At 41.9% G+C, this 27554-nt stretch overlaps 1 protein-coding gene across 1 annotated transcript in view; it reads right to left on the minus strand.

The window, feature by feature from the left end:
* Positions 1-14057, minus strand: part of mycbpap (mycbp associated protein) — a 103545-nt gene extending 89488 nt beyond the window's left edge. Inside the window, exons 1-3 of the mRNA XM_060844838.1 lie at positions 13997-14057; positions 11122-11252; positions 1929-2079 (exon numbers count right to left, since the gene is read on the minus strand). Of these exons, the coding sequence (XP_060700821.1) occupies positions 1929-2079; positions 11122-11252; positions 13997-14057 (343 nt within the window). The remainder of the gene's footprint in view (positions 1-1928; positions 2080-11121; positions 11253-13996) is intronic.
* Between the last annotated feature and the right edge of the window lie 13497 nt (positions 14058-27554).

The following is a 27554-nucleotide window of genomic DNA, read 5'->3' on the forward strand; positions in this document are numbered from 1 at the left end:
ACTGATATATTACCCCTACTTCATGAGCCCTTATCTTGTGTTTTTAATCTTCTGAGTGGCATACCATGAAAAGCCTTTTGGAAATGTAAGCATACTCTATCTATTGGTTGTCCTTTATCTATCCAAACTTTAATTGAGCAAAAGGCTTTAAATTTGTCAAATATAATTTACTTTTCATAAAAACATGTTAATTTTGTCTGATCATAGTATGATTTTTCTAAATGCATTATGGAAGATTTCCCTGAGTTATAAATTCCAATACTTTCTATATTACTTACATCAGACTAATTGGCTTATAGTTTCCTATTTCCTTTCTCCTTCCTTTCTAGAATAGCAGTGTTACAGTTGTTTCCTTTCCATTTGCAGGAAACTTGATAAAATCTAGGCAATTTTGAAAAATCATAAGTGCAGTTATCTATTTTAGAACCTTAGGACATAGACCATCGTATCCTAGGAATTTATTAGATTTTAGATTTATTTAGATTTATTAAATCTTCAGTACCTTTCCTCTACTAATATTAATTACGTAGGTTCTTCACTCATAAGCTCCTAAATTAACTTCTATTTCTGATATTTTCTGATTTCTAATGTGAAGTCAGATATGAAGTATTTGTTCAATTTCTCTGTCAGTTACTCATTTCCCATGATATCTTCTCCTAACTGTGTCTTTAAAGGAACTGATGTTTACTTTAGCTATTCTCCTTTAAGTGTACCTGTAAAAGCTCTTCAAATCTGTGTTTATATTTCTGGCTAGTTTGCTCTCGTTCCATGTTTTCTTTCTCTTATTTGTCAACGTTTAGTGTTCACTTGCTTGTTACTAAAAAAATTCCAATCCTCAATCTTGCTACTATTCTTTGCAACAATATAAATCTCTTTTCAATTTAACATTACCTTTAACCTCCTTAGTAAGTCATGGATTGATCTTTTTTGTTCAGATTTTCTTTTTGAATGGAAGGCATTTTGTTGAACATTTTGAATTATCCATTTAAATATTTGCCATTGTAATTTTTCTGTTTTAACCTTTGGTCTATGTACACAAACAATATTAATCAGCTCTTCCTTCATACCTATATGATCAGTTCTGCTTTAGATTCACCATTTTTTTGTGATTGAAATATGTAATTTTCAAACTTAATTTGTAATTCAGTTGTTTCATGCTCACTATTTCTTACTGAATCATTTCCTTTGAGATTACTAATTAACCCTGCTGCATTGCGCAATATTAAATCTAAAATAGGTTTATTCCTAGTCAGTTCCATAGCCTATTGCTCTACAGCTTATAATTCCAGGAAACTATCATGAAAAGTATTCTACAAACTCCACCTTTAATCCATCTTCAACAATTTGACTTGTCCAACATTTTGAAGATTAAAGTCTCTGACAATTGTTACATCACAATTGTTAAAAACTCCTATAATATCTTATTTAATACTTTGTCCAAAAGTATATCAACTATTGGGAATTGTATAAATTACTTCCAGCAGTATTTCCTAATCTTTGCTATTTCAAATATCTCCTCATACTGATATTACTTTCTGATCTTCGGAATCAAAATCCTTACTTTCTGTCTTTATATGATTCTTTACCTTTGAGGTTCTACTTTTAATTCAGATTCTATACTCCCAACACAAACAGGTAAACATTCACACTTTACATATAATATGCCCACACATACTGACTCATTCCCTACACACAGAGATGTAAACTTCTCCCACATACAGACAGTAACACAGAAAGATGCATACACAGACACACAAACATACTTCTCACACAGGTGTATATACTTGCACTTCTCCCAGCTGGACACAGATACATACATATTTTAAAATGCCAAATCACTTCACCATTACAAAGCCTTTGAATGAAAACTAAGGAGAAGATAGGGAAAGAGCAGAGGATCTTACTTCATTTCATGAACAATTACTAACCTGAATAGTCCATGGTTTTCAGTTCATCCGTAGATGAAGCAGCTTTGGCTATAATACGTTTCACTTCCCTTTCTTTCCTTGGTTTTGGCTTTCGAATCACCAATCTGCTGGTGATAGGTGTTGTCTTTAAAGGCTTCCGAGGAGCATGCAGCTACGAGGAACACCAAGGAACAACAAATTTAATTGTTTGTTACAGTTAGTCACAACTCCAACTAGGTAAAGTTTTAGCATTTTGATCAGGCAATTTCCACATTGTAAGTACTCTAATCTAATCTAATCTAATTTCCTATTTTATTAACTTCAACAAAACATATACTATTAAGTTTTCCACTATTACCTCATTTTCTTATAACACGGGATTACACGAGAATGAAACTATTGCATTATAGCAGAACCGACTGTACCTTACAAGTGCATGAGGGTATCAGAACAGAGTGCAGAACGGCTGCAAAAAATGTGCAGAGAGAGAGAGATCAACATTAACATTTGAGAGGTCCATTTGAAAGTATGACAACAGCAGGGAAGAAGCTGTTCTTCAATCTGTTCATTCATGTATTCAAACTTTTATATTTTTGCCCGACAGAAGAGAGTGGATGAAAGTATTGGCAGGGTGGGCGGGGTCTTTAATTATGTTGGTTGCTCACCTGAGGCAGCGGGAAATACAGATGAAGTCAATGGAAGGAACACTGGTTTGCATGGGGTGTACTGGGCTGTGTTCACTTTCTGTAGCTTCTTGTGGTCTTGGGAAGAGCAGTTTCCAAACCATGCTTTGATGCATCCAGATAGGATGCAAAGTAAAAATTGCTAAGAGTTTTTATGTACATGCCAAATTTCCTTAGCCTCCTGAGGAAGTAGAAGCATTATTTTGCTTTCTTGACTACTGCGTTGATATGGGTGGATCAGGACAGATTGTAAGTGATCATCACACCACTGATGCAGATGGGGCATTCCCGCCACTCTGCTTCCTGAAGTCAATGGCCAGCTCCTTTGTTTTGCTGACATTGATGGAGAGATTTCTGTCTTACATCATGCTGCTAAGCACTCAATCTCTTTCTTGTACTCTGTGTAATCGTTGTTTGAGATTTGATCTACAACAGTGGTGTCATCAGCAAACTTGTACTCATGCAATGTGCTTTAGTATTATGAAGATAAAGCTAAAATTTGACATATCAGAGACATTAGGGTCGATGGTGGCCATGGTGAGATATAGCTAGGTTGCACTTTTGATGCTGATGCTCAGAGTATTAAACTTCCAGATACCCGTTGGTGAAAGAGAAGACCAGAAGCCAATGTTTAGCAGTTTTAGATTTATTCATGGAGTGAAATATTACATGTCTACAACTCTAACTGTACTTTCACACCAGTCAGCACATTTATCTTAGTTGTATTTTGAGAGAAATCAAATAAACAAAATAACTAAACAATAATCATGATGGGTGGAAAAGATGCACTCCAAGTTTCATTGTCAGCACTTTAAAGCACCATTATAACAAAAATCATGAACAGAGTAAACTTATGAAATTGGATTAACATATAAATTTCCAGGACTGACGATGTACTTCAGCTCCTGTGGAACTCACTGATCACAGAAAGCCCCGAATGTACCAATGACCATTGTATGCTACTTATACAAGGACATCAGGCCTGGACCCAGTAGTAAATGTTTCTTAAAGGAGCACTGCAATGAAAATCAGATTTCTTATTGTGACGATGCTACTCCTTTAACAAAGTTATGCTATCCTTGGCATTTTTCCCAGAGAGGTTGTAAAAGCAGTGATTCTGAAAAATCTAAGTTTGAAGGATTTTAAGTCCAATTTGATTAGAGCTAACATATACTGCCTTAGGGAAAGGGCTTTCAAGTTTAAAAACAAAACACTTGTGCAATGAAAGGGGAGCAGCCAATTCTCCCAGTTCAGCTTTTCTTTGGTTCGGTTTGACTTTAGCAGTCTGGCTGTTCACTGAAAGCAGGCAGTCAGTTTTGTCTGCTGGTCCAAGAAACAGCTCCATTGAAGAAGGTGTTCCATGCTGAATCTCTCCGTCATCTCACTCTCTCCTGTACAACCCTGTGTTTGATTTTACCTTTTTGCCAAGGGGTGCTTATGGGGATCGTGGCAGAAATTTGAAACAGCATCATTACATTTGGATAGTCTGTTGGGTTTTCAGATAGATTAAGTTATTCTCTATTATGTTGTCTTTTGTTTGTGTTTCATTTGGTAATCTTGCAAATATATTATGTTTTGTTTAAAACTAAGCAGTTGGGCCAGTTACATCCCTCCGGGAATGTCCACTTTACACCTGTTTGAAATAACTAACAAAGTTAAGGTCCGGGCTGCTTTCTTGAAATATTTTGAGGGGTTCTGATCTGGTTCATGACATTATAGAGCCTTATCAAATTTAACTTAAAACAATGTTCCTAGGGCTGATGATGTGGTCGTGAAAGGCTTCAAGCATACTAGCAGACCTGTGCTCACTCTTCAAAGATGCTCAGATGTGAATGTAACCACGAAAGAGAGGAAGGCAGTTGGATCTAACAACCTCTAACATGGCCCATTGAGATGTTCATGGCCAAGCCCAGAATCATATGTTTCTCTTCATTGATATTTTTAATCAAAAGCCCCTTAAACAGACATTGTAACATAAATCATAATATGTTTGTGTTTTTTTTAAAGAAATTAAATTAACATTTTGTGAGGAGATAATACACTCAAAGGGAAGGTGATGACCTATGATATTATCACTGAACTGTTAATCCAGAGACTCAGGTAATGTTCTGGGGACCCTGGTTTGAATCCCACCATGGCAGATGGTGGAATTTGATTTCAATAAATATTTGGAATTAAGAATCTAATGACTACAAAAATCCATTGCCAATTGTTGGAAAAACCCATCTGGTTCACTAATGTCCTTTAGGGAAGGAAACTGCCATCCTTATCTGGTCTGGCCGATATGTGACTCTCAACAAACGTCAAGAACACTTAGCTAAAGTGCTGAAGAATTACACAATCAATTCTCTCAATCTGAATATATGTAACCTTAAAAAAAAGAAAAAAAACACATTGCAAGCACTTCCCTGACTACACTTATATAGGTAAGTGCAGTCCTCCCGGTCAAATGATAGAATAGAGATGTTAGAGAAACAGACTGCGGTCTTCCTTGTCAAAGATGGCATACAGTTTGAGAAAAATGAAGAAGGATAATTTATCTTCGTCACAATCACAAATAATGTCTTATGTGACTTGATAAAGGGACTTTCATTAACAGTGACAGGAACAGAAATTTGATTACAAGTAATCTAACTTGGAATTCTGAGAAAGGTGTACACAGATCTGGGTGATTACAAACGTACCTGGATTTTGGAAAGGAAAAAAGGAGATTGGAGATATGTCAGGGCAGTAGTTTGCAAGGACAGAGTAGTGAGGTATTTGAGGAGGTAGGTGATAATAAGATTTGAAGGAGAAGAAAACAGTTAACAATATCAGCTAATGTGGGCCAGGAAATAAAGTTGTATCATTCGCTATTTGGTCAGAATAGGGTCTTTGGAACAAGAAAAAGTCTTGTGGACAAGACAAGTTTGAGGAGAGGTGGAGTTGGAAAGAAGGAATAGGAGAAACTAGAACAAGGAAAAGTTGAGTGGACATTTTGCCATGTGTCCTGAGCAAGGGAGTGAATCAGCAGAAATAGCTGATTGGTCTCAAATCCTTGTAACAAAAGAGTGTACAATGACCCTTGAACCTGTTAGAGATGAGGGTGAAAGAGACAAGTGACAGGGATTTCAGAAGACATCCTATAGTGAAGAAGCAATGACCTTTGATTAGATTAGATTACTTACAGTATGGAAACAGGCCCTTCGGCCCAACAAGTCCACACCGACCCGCCGAAGCGCAACCCACCTATACCCCTACATATACCCCTTACCTAACACTACGGGCAATTTAGCGTGGCCAATTCACCTGACCCGCATCTTCGGACTGTGGGAGGAAACCGGAGCACCCGGAGGAAACCCACGCAGACACGGGGAGAACGTGCAAACTCCACACAGTCAGTCGCCTGGAGCAGGAATTGAACCCGGGTCTCTGGTGCTGTGAGGCAGCAGTGCTAACCACTGTGCCACCGTGCCGCCCACCTTTTCTTTAAGGTTACATATATTCAGATTGAGAGAATTGATTGTGTAATTCTTCAGCACTTTAGCTAAGTGTTCTTGACTTTTGGCCACACAGTGCAGGGTGGTTGTGGGGGGAGGTGTGGTGGGTGGGGGGGTGAAGGAGGGGTTAGGGGTGGCGGGGTGGGGTTTCAGAGTGTTTTTTTAATTCTGCAACAGGATTAGGATGTCACTGGCTAGGCAGCATTTATTGCCCATCCCTAATTGCCCAGAGGACAGTTGAGAGTCAACCACATTGCTGTGGGTTTGGAGTCACATATCGGTCAGACCAGATAAGGATAGCAGTTTCCTTCCCTAAAAGACGTTAGTGAACCAAATGGGTTTTTCCAACAATTGGCAATGGATTTATAGTAGTCATTAGATTCTTAATTCCAGGTATTTATTGAAATCAAATTCCACCATCTGCCATGGTGGGATTCAAACCAGGGTCCCCAGAACATTACCTGAGTCTCTGGATTAACAGTTCCGTGATAATATCATAGGTCATCGCCTTCCCTTACAGTGTATTATCTCCTCACAAAATGTTAATTTAATTTCTTTAAAAAAAAACACAAACATATTATAATTTATGTTTCAATGTCTGTTTAAGGGGCTTTTGAGATTTAAAAATAATGAGGGGTATAGATAGGGTTAATCGATAAGTGTCTTTTCCCCTCGGGTGGGAGATTTCAAGACCCAGTGGTCATATTTTTAAGGTGATAGGAGAGAGATTTAAAAAGGCAGGAACACTTTTTTTTACACAAAGGTTGGTTCGTGTGTGGAATGAACTTCCTGAGGAAGTGGAGGATGAGGGCACAATTACAACATTTAAAAGACACTTCGATAAGTACATGACTAGGAAAGGTTTGGAGGGATATCGGTACAACGCAGGCAGGTGGGACTAGTTTAGTTTGGGATGAAGTTTGGCATGGACTAGTTGGACCAAAGTGTCTGTTTCTGTACTGTATGACTCTAAGAGAAGCCATACGATATCTTTGCAATTCACAATGATCTGGAAAAATGTGCAGCTTTGGCAGAAGACAGTGTAATTTAATAGTATTTTACATAGTCCAGCCAGAACTGCAATTGAATGGTCAAGTCAGTAATTTGCCATAGACACTCAAGTCTGCACCCATCCAGGCAAGTGAAGAGTGTTTAACCATGCTTTGAATTCCTGATTCTCAATGGTTAGAGATGAAGATTATTTCATTCTATCTTGTTTGATATGGCCATGAATGATTAATAATTTTTGACCAACAATTACATTGTATTTCCTTAATTGTAGGCAAAGCACGATACTTATTCATCATACAATTTACTCAGCTTGTAATCCAACCCTTATTTGAAAGGGAGAAACACCTGCTATACTTAATTCCATATCACAGAATGAGAAATTGTAGCATTTCAAAGTTGAATAAGCAATTTTACATCATTAAATACTTATCAAGTACCTGCCATTTGCCACTTTCAGAGGAAAGTTGAAGGTGCTTACTATGTGAAGAGGGGAAAAGTAAAATAACAGCTGTGTTCTGCATTAGACTAATTTTATTTGTAGTATTTTAGAAAGTGAGAAATAGTTATAATTTGCTAAATGTATTCTTCGTATTAGAGTTAAGATCTGCAATAGTGTGTGGTTAGTTTTCTGACTCCATAATTCTTTTGGATGTATATCACTCAAGACAATGTACTTTCTGAATGTCTAAGTATACTTCACTAACTAGACTTTTACACATTGATTATCATTATGCATTTTTTCTTTATACACTGTTCAGCTTTTTTTTAAGTAAAAATTGTATCTCCTTAATTCAACACACTCTGGTTTGGCAGCTTCTGTGGTCTAGTATCTACATTATATCTGGCTTTCCAAAATACCAGCAGTGTTTTGTGTCCTTCTCTTCAAAAATGTTTTTCTTGTTGCACCAGTGCAAATCTTTCAGTAAGCTTATGTGGATTGATTTCCAAGTGATTTTCATCCTCTATAAACAGCAACATAATCGGCCCATTTAAATTCATTGTTTAGGTCATTAGGGCAGATGTCCAGTCTGTATTCTCAGAAAGCAGAATAGTCATTAGCAGCATGAAGACTGCAACACTGAGAAAGCAGCTGGAAGTCTACTTGCATGTAAGGAAATCATCCGTATTTTCCAAAATAAATGCACATTTTAGAGAGTCATACAGATATACAGCAAGGAAACAGACCCTTTGGTCCAACTCATCCATGCCGAATAAATATCCTAAATTAATTTAGTCCCACTTGCTAGCACTTGGTCCATATCCCTCTAAACCCTTCCTATTCACCTACTAATCCAGACACCTTTTATGTGTTGTAATTGTATCAGCCTCCACCACTTCCTCTGGCAGCTCATTCCAAACATGCACCATCCTTTGTATGAAAATGTTGCTCCCTTAGAACCCTTTTAAATCTTTCCCATTTCACCCTAAATCTATGTCCTTTAGTTCTGGACTCCCCCACTCAAGGGAAGAGACTTTGTCTCTTTATCCCATTCATGCTCCTCATGATTTTATAAACTTCTATCAATTCACTCCTCGTGTTGCACAGTAGTTTTTAAATATGTTTAAAAACTCTTGTGCTGACCGTGACATTGACTTCCTATGGGGCAGTAATACCTCCAATCCATTAAAGGCAGAGAAGCACACTCCCAAAGACGGCCTCAAAAAGCGAACTGTCACTGATAAGGTGGCTGATTTAAACTCTTACCAATTTAAACAACTTGAAGAAGATGGACTCAGGGAGTCATGAGGACATGACAGTGTACATCCTCCTACCTGAACTAATGAGTAAAGAAAATATTGTAAATGATTAAAAAAAAGGAACAAACCGTGATGAAGTGGATGCCTCACAAATAATTGACATCATGGGGAACCAATCAAAAGGTAATAGCAAATAATGTTATTAAGGTGATTGGTTTATTTCAAAGTAATAAGCAGGAATTGAGCACATGGAACTTAGTCAATTTGAGATTGACGATGAACTCTTCATGCACAAACAAGCTAATTAGAGTTCAGTATGTGTCTGAACATACCCTGGGAGTAATGGCTTTCAAGGATTAATAAGGCCTGCCTCATGTGTAAAAAGACAGAAGGACAACTTCAGTCAATGCAACATGGGACAGTACCCTAGTCTGATGCAAATTGTGATCCACTGAATCTTCTGCTTTATTAAGTATTAATTTCATTCTACTTGCTTTGGTAAACTCAAGAAAACTTGTGAAATGATACCTGGAATAGGTACCGTAATTAATCAAGACTAGTAAACTTCAGGTTGGCTCTCTCACACTCAATTTACAATTATAATTCACATAGATTAGATTAGATTCCCTACAGGCCCTTCGGCCCAACCAGTCCACACTGACCCTCCAAAGAATATTCTCCATTCCTGAAGAAGGGCTTATGCCTGAAACGTCGAATCTCTTGTTCCTTGGATGCTGCCTGACCTGCTGCGCTTTTCCAGCAACACATTTTCAGCTCTGATCTCCAGCATCTGCAATCCTCACTTTCTCTTCCAAAGAGTAACCCACCCAGGCCCATTTCCCTCTGACTAATGAACCTAAAACTGTGGGCAATTTAGTATAGCCAAATCACCTGACCTGTACATCTTTGGACTGTGGAAGGAAACCGGAGCACCCGGTGGAAACCCATGCAGACATGGGGAGAATGTGCATACTCCACACAGACAGTCGCTTCAGGCTCGAATTGAACCTGGGACCCTGGTGCTATGAGGCAGCAGTGCTAACCACTGAGCCTGTGAGGTCTTGTAATGAAAGTGAATCCAAAAATCTTGTATCTTGGTAATATTTCCACTTTGACTTTTGATGCCAGTGTTGTCGTTGTACTAAAACAGCTTGGCATGAACCTTTGCTGCATTTAGTGCATTCAACTTTTTTTTTATCATGTGGAATGAATTAAATTTTCTAAAGATTAGCTTCCATGGTGGTGCAACTTACAAAAGAAGAGGGAAACATTCCCTTAGCTTTTCTAGGTGAAGATTAAAAAGCATCAGCCTAGTCTGTTGCAATCACGTGCTGGCTTCCACCAACATTTGAGGATGTAGGTTTGCGTACTGAGCTGGAAGGTTCATTTTCAGACGTTTCATCACCGTCATCAGTGAGCCTCCAGATGGACCATTGGTGGTATGGCCCACTTTCTATTTATGTGTTTATGTTTTCTTGGGTTAGTGATGCCATTTCCTGTTCTTTTTCTCAGGGGGTGGTAAATGGGATACAAGTCAATGTGTTGATTGATAGAGTTCCGGTTGGAATGCCATGCTTCTAGGAATTCTCATGTGTGTCTCTGTTTGGCTTGTCCTAGGATGGATGCGTTGTCCCAGTTGAAGTGGTGTCTTTCCTCATCTGTATGTAAGGATACTAGTGAGAGTGGGTCATGTTGTTTTTGTGGCTAGTTGTTCACATATCCTGGTGGTTAGTTTTCTGCTGTTGTCCAAAGTAGTGTTTGTCACAATTCTTGCAAGGTATTTGGGACAACACATCCATCCTAGGACAAGCCAAACAGAGACATGCATGAGAATTCCTAGAAGCACGGTATTCCAACTGAAATTCCCTCAACAAACACATTGACTTGGATCCCATTTACCACCCCCTGAGAAAAAGAACAGGAAATGACATTACCACAGGAAATGACTTCCACCAAGCCAGGAAACCTAAACACATAAAGAGAAAGCAGGCCATACCACCAGTGCTTCATCCGAGGCTCACTAATGATGTTACCTAGTATGGTGATGAAACATCTGAAAACGAACCTCCCAGCTCAGCAAGCAAAGCTACATCCAAAATCTCAACCTGAGCTACAAATCTTGCTACCAACATTTGAGTTTAGGAGTGCTCAAAGTCGAGGTAATGCAGAGGAAGCTCAGGCTTCTGTAATGCAAATTCAACAGCAATTGCGCATGTGGATTCTACTGTGCAAAATGGAATGAAAGATGCCACTGCAGTCCAACAAACTTATTTCCACAGGAATAGCCAAAATCATATCCAAACACAATCACTAAAATTATAGAAGTGGAATGTTTCTCTGTACCTGAGTCAAATCTTCTGGTTTTATTGCCAAGGCCATGATGTCTTCTCCATTCAATACATCTTCCTTTTGTGGCTCTTCTTTAATGGGGACAATCTCCTCAATTTCTTTCTTATTTTCCTTCTTTTTCTCTGCTGAACAACACAATCATTCACAGAACATTGTAGGGCAAACCTTAATTAATAAATTTTGCAATGCACTTTTTGCTCCGCTTTGTGGAGAAAACAAAACAGGTCAAAAATATGTAGCATGAGAAAAATCCCAAGGTGCATCACAGAAACACTATAAAACAAATTATGACACTGAACTACAAAACGATATAGTAGGTGAGATGACCAAAGGCTTTGTCAAAGAGGTGAATGTCGTGATTGTAATGAGGTCAGCCAGTTGGAAATCATAGAATATGAGTTCTCTGATTGGAGCTGTTAATTGATCCAATAAGGGAGCCCTAGCTGAAATAAAAAAAAGGGGAGTGTCAAAGATATTGGCACTCTAGTACCTGACATGAAATGAGGCAGTACTAAAGTCAATGGTTCATAATGTGTAAATAAAACGTGACTTGGTGACTTACTGGCTTCTGCAGAGTTATTTCAGAAGAGTTTAAAGGAGAAAAGTGAAGTAGAGATGTATAATGGAAATTCCAGGATTTAGAGCCTCGGCATTTGTTGGCACAAACATCCCTGGAGACTTGATTAAAATCAGGACTGAACAAAACATTGGAATTGGTTGCCTTTACTTGTCCCATCATTCACTCTCAGGACAGATACAACACAGATTAGGTACAGGGTAATGCTCCCCTACACTGATCTATCAAGCACTTTGAAGTGGGTTAGCAGCATAACGCTCTCATCATAATGTCTTGTGAAACTTTGAGCACATGGAGTACAAAAAGAAATTCCACAAGGGATATAAAAATCAACACAAAGTTTTTACAAATACATTAAGAAAAAGAGAGTGATCAGGAGCAATATGGATCTCTTGGTAAGTGATATTGTCAATGGAAACAAAGAAAATGTTTGCATATTGCATAACTATTTTGTGTTGATATTTACATGAGGAGGTGGCAGAAGACTGCACATTTCAAGCAAACAAAAATCAAATCAACAAAATTAACAAAAATAAGATAATATAATGGAAAAGGAGGGACTTCTCCCCAGGAGCAGATGGTTTCCATCTCCAGATTTTACTGAACATGATGTGTCTGTATTCGTCTAAAGTTCAATCGATTCTGAAACTGTTCCAAAATATTGCAAAATTTCACCTTTCTCTTTGCTTTTTAATAATGGCTAGAAAAAGAAACAAATAATTTATAGACCTCATAACAAGACATTCCTAGAATATCATTAGAATATATGTTTGTGGTTTATATAAATGATATGGAAGTCCTCCTTGCTAACGCCTGGTAGCTTGCTCCAAATTGGGAGAGCTGTCTCACAAATTGTGAAGTTACAACCTGACTTTGTAGGTTTGGTATGATTCCATGTCTGTGATAATGTCCTAGACATCACCATTACCATCCCTGGAATGTCTTGTCCGAATGGCAAGGCAGACATATCACGCTTAACATAATGAAACGTTAACATGGTATCACAGGAATTTTGTAGTACAAAGTATGACACTAGACCACAAAGGAAGTGTTGTGTTGGATAATCAAATGCTTCGTTAAGGGGGTGGGTTTAACGAGCAAAGTAAATTGGAAAGGTGGAGAAGTATATGGAGAGAATTTTAGAGTCCGAGGCTAAGGCAACTGAAGGCACATTCACTAATGGTGTAGCAGTTATGATTAGGAATTGCAGTTGTGGGAAAATGGCTATTTACAAATTGTTAGCTGAAGTCGTAGCTCATGGAATTGAAGGCTAATTATTGACCTGAGAAAATTGTTCTAATGGAGGAGTTAATATGTCAGGATGATAGGCAGGTACTCTGGTGATTGGTGGTGTATAATATGGCAATTTTGGGCCTTATAATTCACCATACTTGTTAAAAACTTAGAAAACCCAACAGGTCATTTCCTGGGACTTGATGCCCAAGAAGATGGTGGAAACATAAATGATCAGTTATTTGAAAGGTTCACTGGTGGACACTTGACAGAAATAAACATACAGGATTACGGAGATGGAGTGGGACTGACTGAATTGCTCTGCAGAGAGCTAGCATAGATTTGGTGGGCTGAATGATGTCATTCAGTAACTCTTATTCTGTGACCATATTTGAATTTGTCCACACAAAGAAGTAAGAAGTATGATGGAAATTACAAGGAAATTTAGATAGATTAAATGTATGAATAAAACTGTGAGAGTTAGGTTTCAATAGAGGCACATGTGAAAACCTAAAAAGAAAAAACATTTTTAAATGGTAAAAAAGTTAGAAATGCTGAATGTCCAAAGGGACATATGGACTCATTTACACAATCATTAAAATGTCACAAATAGTGACCTCTTTCATCACACATCCTTGAATGTGTTATCATCTCCAAATATGTCCCTATGTATCCTGGAATGTGTGTTTGGACCTTCCAATGAAGTTATCACCCCGGCAGATGTACCAAACCAAGTTTTGTCAAAAGTCACAAAGGAAATTCTGTGACTGCCAAGTATACACTTTCCCTCTTTTGTTCTTCTCAACCGGTTTTCAGCCTTTGATCTGATTAATTCTCTCGTAGGAGGTCTCCAGCGTCGTCGAACTGGGTTTGTAGACCCACGCCACCTGCAGAGGGTCTTCACAGTGCAGGGACATGCCACATCAGTCAGGTGGAACTGGGAGGTGCCAGGTGAGGCCCCAGGGACTGGTGTACCTAGTGCTGGAGCATCCTCCATGCCTCACTCCGGTGGGATGGGGAGAGAGAACCCCCCTCCCCCCGCCTCCCCCTCACTCGTACCTGGTGAGCTCCGCACGGTGGTGTCTTTCCGGGAGCCTTTCGCTGGAGTCCGTGTCCCCATCGTCTCAAGCCAAAGCCCGAAGGCTGACACCGCAGAGCAGAGCAGAGCAGAGCGCGGCCCGTCACCGGGAACAGCCCACCCCCGAGCACGGCCGCTGTCTCCAGGCAACCGACACTTCCGCCGCCTCCTCAGCAACCAGACAACAACAAGCGCAGCACGGCCTGCTCACAGAGAGTTAGAGGCTCACTGCAGACACTGAGCGGGAGTTAGTCTGGACTATTACAAAGATGGTTATTACGGGGGGGATACTCGGTTATTTCACAGCGGGAGTCAGAAGAAGTGAGGTTTTATTAATGGAGACGGGTTAGACTGGGTTATCAGGGGTAAAAACAATAACTGCAGATAGGGAAACTAGATTCTGGATTAGTGGTGCTGGAGCACAGCAGTTCAGGCAGCATCCAACGAGCAGCTAAATCGATGTTTCAGGCCTGGGTTAGCAAGGACAGGGGAATGGGGATTAGACTGGGTTAGTGGGGACAAGGGAGAGGGGTTAGACTGGGTTAGCAGAGACAGGGGAGTGGGGATTAGATAGGGTTAGCAGAGACAAGGGAGAGGGGTTAGACTGGGTTATCAGAGACAAGGGAGAGAGGATTAGACTGGGTTAGCGGGGACACGGGAGTGGGGATTAGACTGGGTTATCAGGGACAAGGGACAGGGGATTAGACTGGGTTAGCGGGGGCAAGGGAGTGGGTATAGACTGGGTTAGCAGAGACAGGGGAGTGAGGATTAGACTGGGTTAGCAGGGACAGGGAGTGGGGATTAGACTGGGTTAGCAGGGACAGGGAGTGGGGATTAGACTGGGTTAGCAGAGACAAGGGAGAGGGGTTAGACTGAGTTATCAGAGACAGGGGAGTGGGGATTAGACTGGGTTAGCAAGGACAGGGGAGTGAGGATTAGACTGGGTTAGCAAGGACAGGGGAGTGAGGATTAGACTGAGTTAGCGGGGACAGGGGAGTGAGGATTAGACTGGGTTATCAGAGACAAGGGAGAGGGGATTAGACTGGGTTAGCGGGGACAAGGGAGAGGGGTTAGACTGGGTTATCAGAGACAAGGGAGAGGGGATTAGACTGGGTTAGCAGAGACAGGGGAGTGGGGATTAGACTGGGTTAGCAGAGACAGGGGAGTGGGGATTAGACTGGGTTAGCAGAGACAAGGGAGAGGGGTTAGACTGGGTTATCAGAGACAAGGGACAGGGGATTAGACTGGGTTAGCGGGGACAAGGGAGTGGGTATAGACTGGGTTAGCAGAGAGAGGGGAGTGGGGATTAGACTGGGTTCACGGGGACAGGGAAGAGGGGATTAGACTAGGTTAGCAGGGACAGGGGAGTGGGGATTAGACTGGGTTAGCGGGGACAGGGGAGTGGGGATTAGTCTCGGTTAGCAGGGACAGGGGAGTGGGGATTAGACTGGGTTAGTGGGGACAGGGGAGTGGGGATTAGACTGGGTTAGTGGGGACAGGGGAGTGGGGATTAGACTGGGTTACCAGAGACAGGGGAGTGGGGATTAGACTGGGTTAACAGAGACATGGGAGTGGGGATTAGACTGGGTTAGCGGGGACGGGGGAGTGGGGATTAGACTGGGTTAGCGGGGACAGGGGAGTGGGGATTAGACTCGGTTACCAGGGACAGGGGAGTGGGGATTAGACTGGGTTAATGGGGACACGGGAGTGGGAATTAGACTGGGTTAGTGGGGACAGGGGAGTGGGAATTAGACTGGGTTAGCAGGGACAGGGGAGTGGGGATTAGACTGAGTTAGCAGAGACAGGGGAGTGGGATTAGACTGGGTTAGCAGAGACAGGGGAGTGGGGATTAGACTGGGTTAGCAGAGACGTGGGAGTGGGGATTAGACTGGGTTAGCGGGGACAGGGGAGTGGGGATTAGACTGGGTTAGCAGAGACAGGGGAGTGGGGATTAGACTGGGTTGGCAGAGACAGGGGAGTGGGGATTAGACTCGGTTAGCAGGGACGGGGAGTGGGGATTAGACTGGGTTAGTGGGGACAGGGGAGTGGGGATTAGACTGGGTTAGCGGGGACAAGGAGTGGGGATTAGACTGAGTTAGCGGGGACAAGGAGTGGGGATTAGACTGAGTTAGCGGGGACATGGAGTGGGGATTAGACTGGGTTAGTGGGGACAGGGGAGTGGGGATTAGACTGGGTTAGCAGGGACAGGGAGTGGGGATTAGACTGAGTTAGCAGAGACAGGGGAGTGGGGATTAGACTGGGTTAGCAGGGACAGGGGATTGGGGATTAGACTGGGTTAACAGGGACATGGAGTGGGGATTAGACTGGGTTAGCAGAGACAGGGGAGTGGGATTAGACTGGGTTAGCAGAGACAGGGGAGTGGTGATTAGACTGGGTTAGCAGGGACAGGGGATTGGGGATTAGACTGGGTTAGCAGGCACAGGGGAGTGGACTGGGTTGGCAGGGACAGGGAATTGGGGATTAGACTAGGTTAGCAGGGACAGGGGATTGGGGAGTAGACTGGGTCAGCGGGGATGGGGATTGGCGATTAGACTAGGTCAGTGGGTACAGGGGAGTGGGGATTAGACTGGGTCAGCGGGGATGGGGGAGCGGAATTAGACTGGGTCAGTGGGAATGGGGGAGTGGGGAGTAGGCTGGGTCAGCGGGGACAGGGGAATGTGGATTAGAATGGGTCCGTGGGGACAGGGGAGTGAGGATTAGACTGGGTCAGCGGGGTCGGGGAGTGGGGATTATACTGGGGCAGCGGGGACAGTGGAGTGGGGTGTAGACTTTGTTAACTGGGACAGGGGATTCGGGATTCAGTCTAGATTATTACAAACAGTGAGTCATTTAGACTAGTTTCTTGAGAGGGAGAGAGAATGAGACAAAATGAGGCCTTTTGGCCCATCAAGTCTGCACTGGTTTTCTGGAATAGAATAGAATATCCTTTTATTGTCACATTTACTCCGGTACAGAAGTACAGGAATACAGCAAAAGGTGTTTACAATGGCTGCTTCTAATAGCACCATCTTAGGTACAAGTACCTCAATACCACTCTCATGCAAAAGAGGAATACAAGGAAATGTAATAACATTAGTTGCAGCGTCTAAAATTTGTTAGAAATAAAATATTTATAACATGTTTACTGTCCAGTAGAGAATTTGAAATCGACAACATATTGTTGCAGCTCAGTGAGCACGTCGAGTGATTGTAACAGGCCCCATTTTAACCACTGTCCCGCTCCACTCAAAGCCTCCAGTCCACTCTGCACTGACACTCAGCTGCACCTAAGTAAGTTGTGCTGCTCCAATGACTTGGTGTCATTTTTCTGCATTATCCCATAATTCTGAATATTGCTTTTTAAAAATTAATCATCTCATGCTGTCTTGAATGCCTCAATCAATCTGGCTGTCAGCATAATTCCAGGCACTGTGTTCCAGACCTGAACTACTCACTGTGTGAAAAAGCTTTTCTCACATCACAATTGCTTCTTTTGGAAATTTCCTTTTCATTCTTGATCAATGTCAGAGACCATTTGTGCTCTGCCAATCCCCTTCAGTGAAATCTCCTCCTATCCTTCTCCTTCCATGAAAGCCATCCCAATTTCACCAACCAATCTTCATGTCTGAAGTTTACAATCTTTGAACCATTCTTGTAAAATTCTTCTGCACACTCTGAAACATGTTTGCATCCTTCCTAGTGTGGAATACTAGAAGTGTACAAAATACTCCAGCTGAGGTCCAACTATTGTGTTATACAAGTTCATAATAACCTCCTTGCTCCTGCACTCCATGCCTCTATTAATAGATCTGACATGGAGGTGCCAGTGTTGGACTGGGGTGAACTAAGTCAAAAATCACACAATACTAGGTTACAGTCAAAAATCACACAACACTAGGATATGGTCCAACAGGTTTAATTAGAAGCACACTAGCTTTCGGAGCGCCGCTCCTTCATCAGGTGATTGTACAGTATAAGATCATGATCACAGAATTTGTAGCTAAAGTAGTCCAGTGTCACAGAGATATGATACATTAAACAATTTTAGATTAAATCTTTCATCTTTTAAAATTGGATATGTTGGTTTCTGTTCTTTGATATGTAAATACCAAAATTACTTTTAAATTATATTCTCAAAATAGTTCAGCTTTTCTAACAATAGGTGTGAAGTCTGTCTGTGTCCTAATGTTTAGTCAGACTGACAAGCCCTCTGCATAGTTTTACAGAGTTTTACATGGATTCATGCAGTTTTTGAGCAAACTAAAATGTAGTTCTGCAAAAGTAAATTCACCCCTAAACTTTTACGTGTGCGTGTGCAGGAGAGACAGAGTGAGTGTGCAATAGGTGTGTGCATGTAGGTGTGAGTGCATGTGAAAGCATATGTGTGTAAGCCTGGTTAAATTGTGTGTGAGTGTGATAGGTTATGTGTCTGTGAGAGGGGGCATGTGTGTGTATTAGTGCAGGGGGGTGTCTGTGTGTGCATATGTGAGAGAGCTTGTGTCTGACAGAGGATCTGCATGGCTGTGTGAGTATGTAGGAATGTGTGTGTGTCTGTGTATATATATCGTGTAGTGGGGTCACCTGTAGTGTGATATAACCCAAGGTCTCAATTGAGGCCATTACCACGGGTTCCGAACTTTGCTATCAGCTTCTGCTCAGCCACTCTGCGTTGTTGCTTGTCCTGAAGTCTGGATTGGAGGATGGTCATCCAAAGGTCCAAGGCTGAATGTCCTGGACTGCTGAAGTGTTCCCTGACTGGGAGGGAACAGTTCTGCCGGCTGATTATTGCACGGTGTCGACTTACCCATTGTTGTAGTGTCTGCTCGATCTCGCCAATGTATCATGCCTCAGGACATCCTTGCCTGCAGTGTATGAGACAGACCAGATTGGCTGAGTAATATGAGTTCTCATCATGTACATGGTAGGAGGTGTGCCCACATGTAATGGTGTTATCCATGTCAATACTTTGCCACGTCTTGCAGCGGCTACCACAACAAGGTTGTACTTTGTTGTCATCCTGACGGCTGGGCAGCTTTCTGCGCACAATGATCTGTTTAAGGTTTGGTGGTTGCTTAAAGGCAAGAAGTGGAGGCATGGGGAAAGTCTTGGGGAGGTGCTCATTCTCATTGATAATGTGTTAAAGGCTGCGAAGAACATGACGTACTTGTTCGGCTCCCAGGAAGTACTGGACAACGAAGGGTATCCTACCTGTTGTAGCACGTGTCTGACCACGGAGGCCATTACGGTTTCTCGCTGTGGCACATTGGAACTGGCAGTTGATGAGTTGAGCATCATACCCTGTTCTTATGAGGGCATCCTTCAGCATTTTCAAGTATCCGTCACGTTCCTCTTCATCCAAATAGATCCTGTGTATGCACAGGGCTTGTCCGTAAGGAATGGCTATTTTAATATGTTTCAGGTGGAATCAAGAGAAGTATGGCAATGTGAGGTTATCCATGGGTTTGAGGTTCAGTGAGATGTTGAGGTGCTCATCCTTAATGGAGAAGAATGTGTCGAAGAATGAGGCAGATTCAAAAGAGTAGTCCATGATAAGTCTGATGGTGGGATGAGATTTGTTAATATCACTGTGTTGTTGTTTCACTGACTCTTCACCATGGGTCCAAAGGAAGAACATTTTGTCAATATATCTGGTGTATAGTGTTGGTTGGAGGTCCTGTGCAGAAAAGAAATCTTGTTTGAATTTGTGCATAAAAATGTTGGCATATTAGGGTGCAAATGTAGTCCCCATGGCCGTTCTCTGTGTCTGGATGAAGAACTGGTTGTCAAAGGTGAAAACATTGTGGTTGAGGTGGAAGAAAATGAGTTGTAGGATAGTGTTCAGAGATTTGCAGTTGTTAGTATTGAGTACTGAGGCTGTTGCCCTGATGTCGTCATCGTAGGGGATGCTGATGTCAAGTGCTGACATGTCTATTGTGACAAGGAATATTCCTGGTTCAACTGGCCCGTGGGTGCTGAGTTTCTGTAGTGTCGCGACAGAAGCTGGGCATCCCCTGCACAATGGGGATCAAGATGCCTTCGACATAGCCAAAGAAGATCTCACATAGGGTCCCATTGCCTGATACGATGAGGCGTCCTAGGGTGCTGGCTTTATATATCTTCAGAAGGCAGTAGAAGTCACCTATGTGGGATAAGAGAACATAGGGAACTCTGAAGGACTGGATCAAGAGTCCTGATCAATGTTTCTAGCTCATGGGTATGTTTTTTGGTTGGATTGACCAGTAGTTGCCTTTAGTGATGGTGGCTGTTCAGTTGTCGGGACACTTCCATGCAGTAATCCGTTCTATTCTGAATGACGATGGCTCCTCCTTTATCTGCTGGTTTGATGACGATATTGTGATTGTTTTGAAAGCATGGATGGCATTGCGTTGTGATCGGGTGATGTTTTGCTGATGATGAATCTGGCATTTATATATTTTCTGATTGTTTGAGCATACATATCAAGCCTTCCGATGGGTCCAAGGTCACCCCTTCTTTGGTTGCTCCCCTGTGGATCTCTGTGATGACTGTTCCAGTTTGTTGGTGGACTCATTGAGATCACTGCTGACATCTTGAAAGAATTCCATGAGTCTCATCTATCTGATGAATTCCTTTGAGTCTGCTGCTCGACCCTTAATCTAAAATTGTTTAATGTATCACATCTCTGTGACAGTGGACTCCTTTTGGCTATAAATTCTGTGATCATGATCTTATACTCCTCAACTACCTGATATAGGAGTGGCATTCCAAAAACAAGTGCTTCCAAATAAACCTGTTGGACTATAACCTGGTGTTGTGTGATTTTTAACTCTGTTAATTAAGTTTAAGATAATGTATGCTTTATTTTACAACTCACTCTGTCATGCCACCTTTAATGACTCTGTGCTGGCTCCTTATTTTCTTTTTAACATATCTTTCTAATCAACCCATTCAGAGATGGAGCAGGTGGGACTTAATCCTGTGTTTCTTTACTAACCTTCATGTTTCCATTTGACGAGTCAAGCTGGCTGATTGCTGGGCTTACTCTTACTTGCTCAAAAAGATTGTAATTATTGGGAATTCATATTTCTATGTACTGATTATTTGAAAAACTGAAAGATATTGAACTGTTTGGGCGTTTTCTGGATTGTAAAGGGCTTTTACCATGTGATTTCTTGGTAAATGGATCAACAGTTTAATGTGTGCTGTGGTTTATTTAATATTTATAGAAAGTCAAGTGACTTTGGAGAAAAGACATGCAAAGCTTTGAGGGAGAGAAGAGCTGCGCCTTATTACCCCCACCTCCATCTACCTCTCTCAGCCACCATCCCTCCAGCCCCACCCTCCTCTCAGTTATCTCATCACCCCCTTGGCTCACACCCTCATTCCTGATGAAGGGCTTTTGCCTGAAATGTTAATACTCCTGCTCCTCAGATGCTACCTGACCTGCCGTGCTTTTCCAGCATCAGAGAGCATAGGTGTCAGGTGAGAGGGGAAAGATCTACAAGGGATCTAAGGGGCAACTTTTTCACCCAGAGGGTGGTGTATGTATGAAAAGATTTGCCAGAGCAAATGATGGAGGCTGGTACAATTACAATATTTAAAAGGCATCTGGATGGGTATATAAATAGGAAGGGTTGAGAGGGATATGGGCTAAGTGTTGGCAAATGGGATGAGATTTTTTAAAATATATGTTTATTGAAAAATAGATTTTTTTAATATTACAACAAATACAAAACAATACAATTCAAAACAGTACAAAGAAAGAACACCAAAAAAAGTTTAAAAACCCAAACCGCCCTCATGTACAAATGTATAATGATGTTATTAAAAAATTTAAAATCCAAATAACTACTTAACTAAATAAAAAATAACTAACAAACGAATAAATACTAATAATAATAGTACAGCTCAGCCAAACAAAACACGAACTCCCAAATAACGAGAACATTAATTTTCACCTATTCATAAGTTTGCAGATCCCCCTTTCTGGCTATTGGACTTGTAAAGCACATTTGTTACGGCTATATAAAAACCCTTATGAGTGTGGCAGATAAATCTGTGTCCAGATATTCCAAACAGGGCTGCCATGTCTTATAGAAATTCTCAGTTTTGTGGTGTATCGTACTTGTGAGAAAATCCAAGGGGATATGCTCCATAACAATCTTCCGCCAACCTGAAAGACCTGAGGATTTTCGGATACTCAACCTAACAAGATATTCTTTCTTGTGCAGAAAGTGAGGATGTTGAAAAATTTTTTCTTATGCGCATCTACAGGGAACACACTGGGCAGGCCAAGAAGAGAGATCTGGTCCTTCTCCACCCCTACACCCAAAATACTCTTCATTGCACCCACCACAGTGTTCCAGTATGTTTGAAGTTTACCACAGGACCAGAGACAATGGGTAAGAGTGCCCGTACTAACTTTACACTTGGGATATGTTGAAGATACCCCTTGTTTAAATTTTGACAAACAGTCTGGAGCCAAGTGGGCCCTGTGGAGAATCTTCAACTGTAAGGCATGGGTCTATTGCAAATTGATATCTTTCTTGCGTTTTCCCAAATATCTTCCCATGCCTCTGAGGAGACCTCAATCCCTAGCTCTCTCTCCCCCACCCTGCAGAGTAGATTGAACATATCTGAGGGGCTGTCCCCCCACCCCCATGAACAGAAAGTGTACCCTTCGCACTGAGCACCTTCCCCTCTATGTGGGATCAGTCAAAGGTATAGTCTTTTTTTGAATACAATCCCTAATTGGAAAAAAAAACAAGATGTCCCTGCTAGATAGCTCGTATTTCTGTGCTAACTGATCAAAAGACAACATTGTGTCTCCCTAAAATAAATCACCAATGCAAGACACACCCCTAGTTGCCTAATGTTTGAATCCCGAATCCATCATCTCGGGTTGAAAACCTGACATACCCACAAAAGTTTAAGAAAAGATGTTTTGCCAATTTCGCCTTCCATCTGCCAATTTCCCTCCATGCTTTAACAGTATTGATAGTTATTGGGTTATGGCAACATTCTTTAACTGTCCTCATTTTGTCCAAAAATAGCAAGCTAGTAAGGGGGCACTTTGCCTGAGAGGTTTTGATATCTAACCATATTGAAAGAGCCCCCCCCCGCAGTGTCTGGGAAATCCACTCCACCCCAGTCTGTGAGGCAATTGCAGTTTAGCTAATTTAACAAGGGGCTACTTACAATGTCAAATAAAAGAGCTGAACCAGCTGTTCAGTCTCCTGAACATTTGCTGATTGAAAATCAGGGGAGCATCCATGTAGGGTGTAACAAATGGGGGAGAATATTCATCTTAATAAGCGCTATCCAACCTAACCATGAGACCGGAAACACCTCCCATCTTTGAACAAAATTGTCAAGAACTGGAGTAATGAGTATGCCCAAATATATAAAAGTCCCCTGTGACCACTTAAATTGGAAACATGATTCACCCTCAAGACCTAGCATCTTCGCAAGACCACCCGTAGGCATAACCTCTGATTTTGCAAAATTAATCTTGTACCCTGAAAAGGTGCCAAACGTGCTGGTGCATTATATCAGGCAAGGCACCGAAATTGTTGGATTTGACAAAATAATGAGGACATCATCTGCGTACAACAAAATCTAATGTAATTTTGACCCCACTTTTGAAGCTGATACATTAGGATTCCTACAAATGGTGTCTGCCAACGGTTCAATTGCCAATATAAAAAGCAATGGCAAAAGGGGACAGCCCTACTGGCTGCCCCTAAAAATATTAAAATGGCTTGATCGCACCCCATTGGTGATGATCGCAGTGAGAGAGACACTGTAGAGAACCTTTACCCATCTTATAAAGGCTTTAAATATTAAAAAGGTATGGCCACTCAACTCGGTTAAATGCCTTCTCTGCATCTAGAGAAATCATCAGTCCCTGAGTTGACTGTTGTTGACATGCTTGAAATACATTAAGCAGCCTCCCAACATTATTGGAGCATCTGTAGCCCTTTATGAAGCCCGTCTGGTTCTCTTTAACAATAATATGTAACACAATCTCCAGCCTCAGCACAAGAGTCTTAGAGAGGATTTTAAAGTCAAGTGAAATGGGCCTGTAAGAAGCACAGTGCTCCAGGACCTTCCATTTTTTAAGAACAAGCAAATGATTGGTCTCTCTTAGAGATGGCGGGAGACAATCATGACTGTACGAGTCATTGAGCATGTTGAGCACCGGGCCTGACAATATGTTTATAAATTCCTTATGGAATTTGCTGGGAAGTCCATCAGGACCGGGCATCTTTCCACTCTGAAACTGCTTCACAACCACCTGTACCTCTTGTTCTGATAAGAGGACAACGAGAAAGACTCTTTTTCGGGGGTCACACCTGACAGCTCCTTGAAAAAAAGAGTCCATCTTGGCCCGCCCATCCTCACACCCTCAGATTGGTATAATTCAGAGTAAAATCTGGAATGCCACATTAATCGTTTTGGAATCACGTTAAGTGCCCAGACCCTTCCTTAATTGATGTAATGGCTGGAGGAGCCCTCCTTTTCCTGGCAAGATATACCAGATACTTGCCCAGCTTGTCACCATGCTCATATAACGTTTGTTTTGCGAAAGAAAGCTCCTTCTTTGCTGTCTGCATGAGCACGGAATTCAATGCAGACTGCAGTGCCATAATCCTCCATAGCTTGGCCAATGAGGGCCTGTCAAAGTAAGCCTTCTCTGCTGACTTCAACCATGCTTCAAGGAGACCTTGCTGCTCGCCCTTCTGCCACTTCTTACTGGCAGAGTAGGGAATAACTAACCCCCTGGCATTGGTTTTAGCAGTTTCCCAAAGGATGGACAGGCTACTAACTGAGCCTGAGTTAATGTCTAGGAATGCCCTAAATTCCTTAAAGAAGTACTCCACAAACTTATTATACTGAAGGATAATGGGATCCATTCGCCAGTACCTCAGGCTCACTATAGCTTCCTTCATCTTAACCAACAGGTACACTGGAATGTGATCGGAGATGGTAATATTACCAATGGTACAAAATGCCAGCAGGTTCAGGTTGCCACGGATGTTAGAAAAAAAATCAATGCTGGTGTGACATCTCTGTGGTTTGGAAAATGACGTAAAATCCCTGCCTGTAGATTGGAAATGCCTCTAGATGTCCACAAACCCTAACTCCACACAGAGATCCACTAATTATTTAGTTTGCACAGACAATATCGGGGGACCTTTGGGCAATCTGTCTACCGTGGGATCCATAAGACAATTAAAATCTCCCCCTACAACAACATGCCAGAACTCATGATTTATCAGTTTAGAGAACTCATCTACCAGAAATTTGAGGGGATGGGCTGGAGGGCAATATACATTTAAAACACCACATTTTTCCCTGTTTATCAGAGCTTTGAGGATTACAAAACTCCCGTCTGTGACTTTAATACACTCTAGTAACTTAAATGGGAGATTCCTCCTAACCAATATAGCCACTCCCCTACCTCTGGTATTAAAAGATTAAAAGTAAGCCCAGTCATAGCCATTTTGCTGTAGTTTTAATTGTCCCCCTCGATGTTCCAGGTTCACTATTTAATCAGGTCATTAGCCATAACCTTCTGCAGTAACATTTAGATTCCAGAGAGGAGGAGCTCGAATTACAAATCACCGAGCCTTAGTGTCGCAAAATCCATCGAACATAAAAACTATATAAACTAAAACCACTATAGTTAACAAACCTACAAAGTTATCAAAGATTATATACAACAAAAACCAAAATAAACCAACATATAAAGCACCAAAGGCACTGAATAGGGGAACTCAACCCCTGCCCAAAGGGGGCATCTACACATCCCTGAACCCAACTTCCCAGCCCGCTGCCAGTACTGCAGCCCAGGCATTTAAATACCTGAATAGGGTATAAACTGCCCAAAAGTAGGCATCTAGCCATCCCAACCATTTTCCCTTCTCCTAGCTAGAGCCATACCACAAACAGAAGCAGGAAAGAAAGAAAATAGACCATGAAATAACAATGTGAAAAAAAACAATTTTGAAAAAAAAGGGTAAGTACCCCAACCATCCTTTCGTATAACTTAGAAACTGAAAGTGTGCACTCCAACCGTCCCCAGACATAGTTTAGATCAGATTATTACCAGAAGGAAAAGAAAGCCCCAATCGGACTTCCTCTTTATTTTAAATAAAAACAGACACATACCCAAACAACAGCTGGACATACTAAATTTTTCAGATTAAGTTAATTTGTCCACAAAGTCTCTTGCCTTGTCCGACGTGTCAAAGAGATACACAGATCCATCTAAGGTGAACCAAAGCACCGCTAGATACCTAAAAGAGTAATGGATCCCAGGCTCTCTCAATCTTCTCTTGATGCTGTCACAGGATTTTTTTTTCCGGATCAACACTGCTGAGAAATCCTGGAAGAACATGATCTTCGAGTCCTTGTTAGCTTGGGCCTTCAGTTCCTTCCCCTGGATTCTGGAAACTTCCACAATTCTCTCCTGATCTCAATAGTGATGAAACCGCACCAAGATAGGACAAGGACATTGGTCCAGACCTGACCCCCACTCCGTGACCTAGTGAGTCTTCTCAATCTTCAAGCCTCTCATTCCAGCCTCCAAGTTAAGGAATTTCGGCATCCAGTGCTCAATAAATTCTACCAGCCGCTCACCTTCCTTACCCTCCAGCAGATCGACGATCCAAATTTTTTTTTCTCCTGTTCATGAGGCTATCAACCTGGTCAAGCAAATTACAGACCGGCGTCTCCAGGGCCTGGATCCTATCCTTGGAGGAACTGGTATCAGCTTCCACCACTGTGCCTAGATTAGATTAGATTCCCTACAGTGTTAAAACAGGCCCTTCAACCCAACCAGTCCACACTGCCCCTCCGAGTAATCCACCCAAACCCATTTTCCTGTGATGAATGCACATAACACTATGTGTAATTTAACATGGCCAATTCACCTGGCATGCATATCTTTGGATTGTGGGAGGAAACTGGGGCACCCGGAGGAAACCCACGCAGACACGGGGAGAACGTGCAAACTCCACTCAGACAGATTCCTGAGGCTGGAATCGAACACGGGACCCTGGTGCTGTGCATTGCTAACCACTGAGCCACCGTGCCGCCCCAGATTAATAGCAGATTTTCTATCTCATCCGTCCTTTTCTCCAGAGCTTCCAGCTACTGTTCATACTTCTGCTGCATGACAGAGATCAGGGCCAGCTTCTCCTCTATCTGCTTGCCTAACATCTTGCAAAATTTCGCTAGCTCCTTCACCAGGGCCTGGTAGGAAATCGAGTCCGAGTAATTCTGCAGGCTGGGCCATGGGCCCGGCCTGGGACGTACCTCCTCACTTCTCCATCATCCCTAGACAGTGAAAACCAAGGTAAGGTGCTCTCTGACAGTTTCTGGGACTCTACATCCATTCCAGAATGCTAGGATATCGCGGTGATCCGGGTAGGGCGGGCTAGGACTTCATCCCACTTGCGATGTGGTGCAGAACTCTGCAACGTGGTCTTCACAGATTGCTGCCATCTTTGATCCCCATGACAAGGTTAATTGAGAGGTTATCTGGTCTGCATG

Source organism: Hemiscyllium ocellatum, chromosome 25 (assembly GCF_020745735.1).
Source record: "Hemiscyllium ocellatum isolate sHemOce1 chromosome 25, sHemOce1.pat.X.cur, whole genome shotgun sequence".
Classification (NCBI taxonomy): domain Eukaryota; kingdom Metazoa; phylum Chordata; class Chondrichthyes; order Orectolobiformes; family Hemiscylliidae; genus Hemiscyllium; species Hemiscyllium ocellatum.